This window comes from Solanum tuberosum, unplaced genomic scaffold, assembly GCF_000226075.1.
Source record: "Solanum tuberosum cultivar DM 1-3 516 R44 unplaced genomic scaffold, SolTub_3.0 scf00550, whole genome shotgun sequence".
In the NCBI taxonomy this organism is placed as follows: Eukaryota; Viridiplantae; Streptophyta; class Magnoliopsida; order Solanales; family Solanaceae; genus Solanum; species Solanum tuberosum.
In genome coordinates, this window is record NW_006239472.1 from 57134 (window position 1) to 59769 (window position 2636).

Consider the following 2636-nt stretch of genomic DNA (forward strand, 5'->3'; position numbering starts at 1 on the left):
CTAATTTACCATTATTATTAATTATAGTTATTTCTCTATTACATTTTTCAAAACATTGTATTTTATTATATTCAAATGGTAATATAGTAAAATTTTCCTTCGATTTATAGTTTCTTAAGAACGTGTAAAGTTAATAGTGAACAAGTATTATTGGATAGATGAGATATTATTATTTTTAAAAAAAAACAATGTAAAATTGTAAAGTCAATAAGAAAAGAAACAATAACAATAGTAAAATAGTGTGATAACTAAAAACACAACAAACAACATATGAGAAGAACTACAAGTATATTACTTGTACTACGATTGGACTAGTTTTAACCTTCAATAAATTAAAAATGGGGTGAAAAACATTTACACCCTTAACTTTATTGTAAAATCAAACTCCTCCAATAAATATAAATGAAGCGAGGGAGTAATTATTTATGTCTAGCCTAGTCACCACTCTCATCTACTTCACCTGGGTTCTTATTATTATGGGAGTGCGGAATACAGGAACATTAAAGAGGAGCATTTGATTTTCCAACATTTGAACATGAACTGCAGAGACCAATTAACCCTGAGGATTAATTTGGAGGCTATGGTGAATTCTTGGGAATCCAAATCTCATGACATTTAAGTTCAAATGTTCCCTCCGTTTAAGAAAAAATGACCTAGTTTGACTTACACAAAGAATATAGGAAAAAAAGTAAGACTTTTCAATCTTGTGATCCTAAATTAAGGATTGAAAAAAATCCATTTTGCCAGAAAATTTAGCCAGAATGTTATTTTACCTTTTAAAACATTTTTACCCCTTTAATTTAAGGGATAAGGATCTGAAAAATACTCCAACTTTGGTTGAATTTGTTGTTGCGATACTAAACTTTCATAAGGACCCTATTACCTCCCTAGACTATTTAATACCATATTTTTTTACCCCTGAACTATTTTAATAGTGTTATTTTTAAAGTTATATATGTGCCCACGTGGACACATTACTATTTATAATTTTGCATTATTTTTTATATCCACGTGAACAAATATATATGTTTAAAATACGGTATTAAATAGTCTAGGGAGGTAATAGGTCCTCATGAAAGTTTAGTATCGCAACAGCAAATCCGACCAAAGTTGGGGTATTTTTCATACTCTTATCCCTTAATTTTAATACCTTTTAACTAAAAAATGGAAAAAAAATCAGTTTATTTTAAAATAAAATAAGATACTATAGTTTTTTAAAAATTTCTGGCCATTTAGCATTACCCATGTCAAATGTACTAAAATATCATTTGATTTTGTGGCCTTAAAAACTAAAATTAAAGTGTTGTCAAAACAGAAAAGTAGGTCATTCTTTTTGTAACGAAGGAAGTATGTCGTTTCTTGGAAAGCGGAATTACATTTCTCCAAGCGTCATAAAGTTTGTTATCGATGGGAAGCAAGAAAGAAATAAATACCTTAGTCTAAGAATAACACTATATAAACCGCTAGGCAATAAGCAAAACTATTCACTACACATTTACATATTCTTAGCTAGAACACACAAAATTAATTAGCAAAGAGTTGAAAATATTAGTGAAGATGAATAAGTTATCAGTGTTGTGCATGTTAGTGTTGGTGACATTAGCAATGGGTAATATAGAAGATGATGTAAAAGATTGTGCAGACCAACTTGGAGATTTGGCATCATGTATACCATATGTTAGTGGCACAGCAAAAATGCCAACACCTGAATGTTGTGAGGATACTCAGAAATTAAAAGCTGCTAAGCCTAAATGTCTTTGTGTTCTCATTAAAGAGAGCACTGATCCATCTTTAGGCCTACCTATTAACACTACTTTAGCTCTTCAAATGCCAGCTGCTTGCAAAATTGATGCCAAAGTATCTGATTGCCCATGTAAATAATTAACCTTCTTTCTATTCATACGAAACCATGCTATCGCACAGTCTAGTCTGTTTGGTCAAACTTTTAAAATTAACTTATTTGTTTTTAATTGCAGCATTACTGAAGATCCCAGCAGATTCACCAGATGCAAAGATTTTTAAAATAACTGATTCAGCTTCTACCACAACCTCATCATCCCCTGCTTCTTCTAGTTCAGACACAAAGAGTACTACTTCAGATACCAAGAGTACTACTCCTACAAGCACCAGTGGAGTTGCAAAGAAGAGCACCAACATTATACTGACTATGGCACTTACAGTAATTGCATTGATCTTTATTTAGAGTAACAAAGCAAGGCTAATTAATTATGGAAACTAGCTAGGGATCATCTCTATTTCTATTGTTAGTTTGGTTTCTTGTTTCACTCTTAGGTCCAAATAAAATATCAATTTGCAATAATACTTGTTTAATTGACTAATGCTTGATTTTTATCCAATGGAAGTTAATAAATTTTGTTATTGCTATTGTTTTATGACTGTTATGTTATGCTTTCTCTATTATATGCTATATCCTCTGTGTGTTATTTGAGTCGATGATCTTTCAGAAATAACCTCTTTATCTTCACGAGGTAGAGATAATTCTGAGACATACTTGGCTATAGACGCTAATTCTGTTTTTATGCTAATTAATTGCGCTCTATTTTAGGATTTATTTGAGTTTAAGAAAGAAAAACAACCAGGTAAAATGTTGGGCCTAGAGCCCAATACATAATGTA

The 2636-nt window shown here is 30.9% G+C and overlaps 1 protein-coding gene across 1 annotated transcript; it reads left to right on the forward strand.

The window, feature by feature from the left end:
• The first annotated feature begins 1495 nt into the window (after window positions 1–1495).
• LOC102590634 (protein YLS3-like) lies at window positions 1496–2277 on the forward strand. Its single transcript, XM_015304429.1, has 2 exons — window positions 1496–1873; window positions 1977–2277. Exons 1-2 carry the CDS (start codon window positions 1558–1560, stop codon window positions 2201–2203), a joined length of 543 nt encoding a protein of 180 aa, XP_015159915.1. The 5' UTR covers window positions 1496–1557; the 3' UTR covers window positions 2204–2277.
• The last annotated feature ends 359 nt before the right edge of the window (window positions 2278–2636 follow it).

Excerpts from the sequence above, each read along its gene's own strand:
- LOC102590634 (XM_015304429.1), top strand. The coding sequence starts at position 1,558 with ATGAATAAGTTATCAGTGTTGTGCATGTTAGTGTTGGTGACATTAGCA. Across the intron at positions 1,874-1,976 it reads CAAAGTATCTGATTGCCCAT|CATTACTGAAGATCCCAGCA; the intron begins GTAAATAATTAA and ends TTTTAATTGCAG.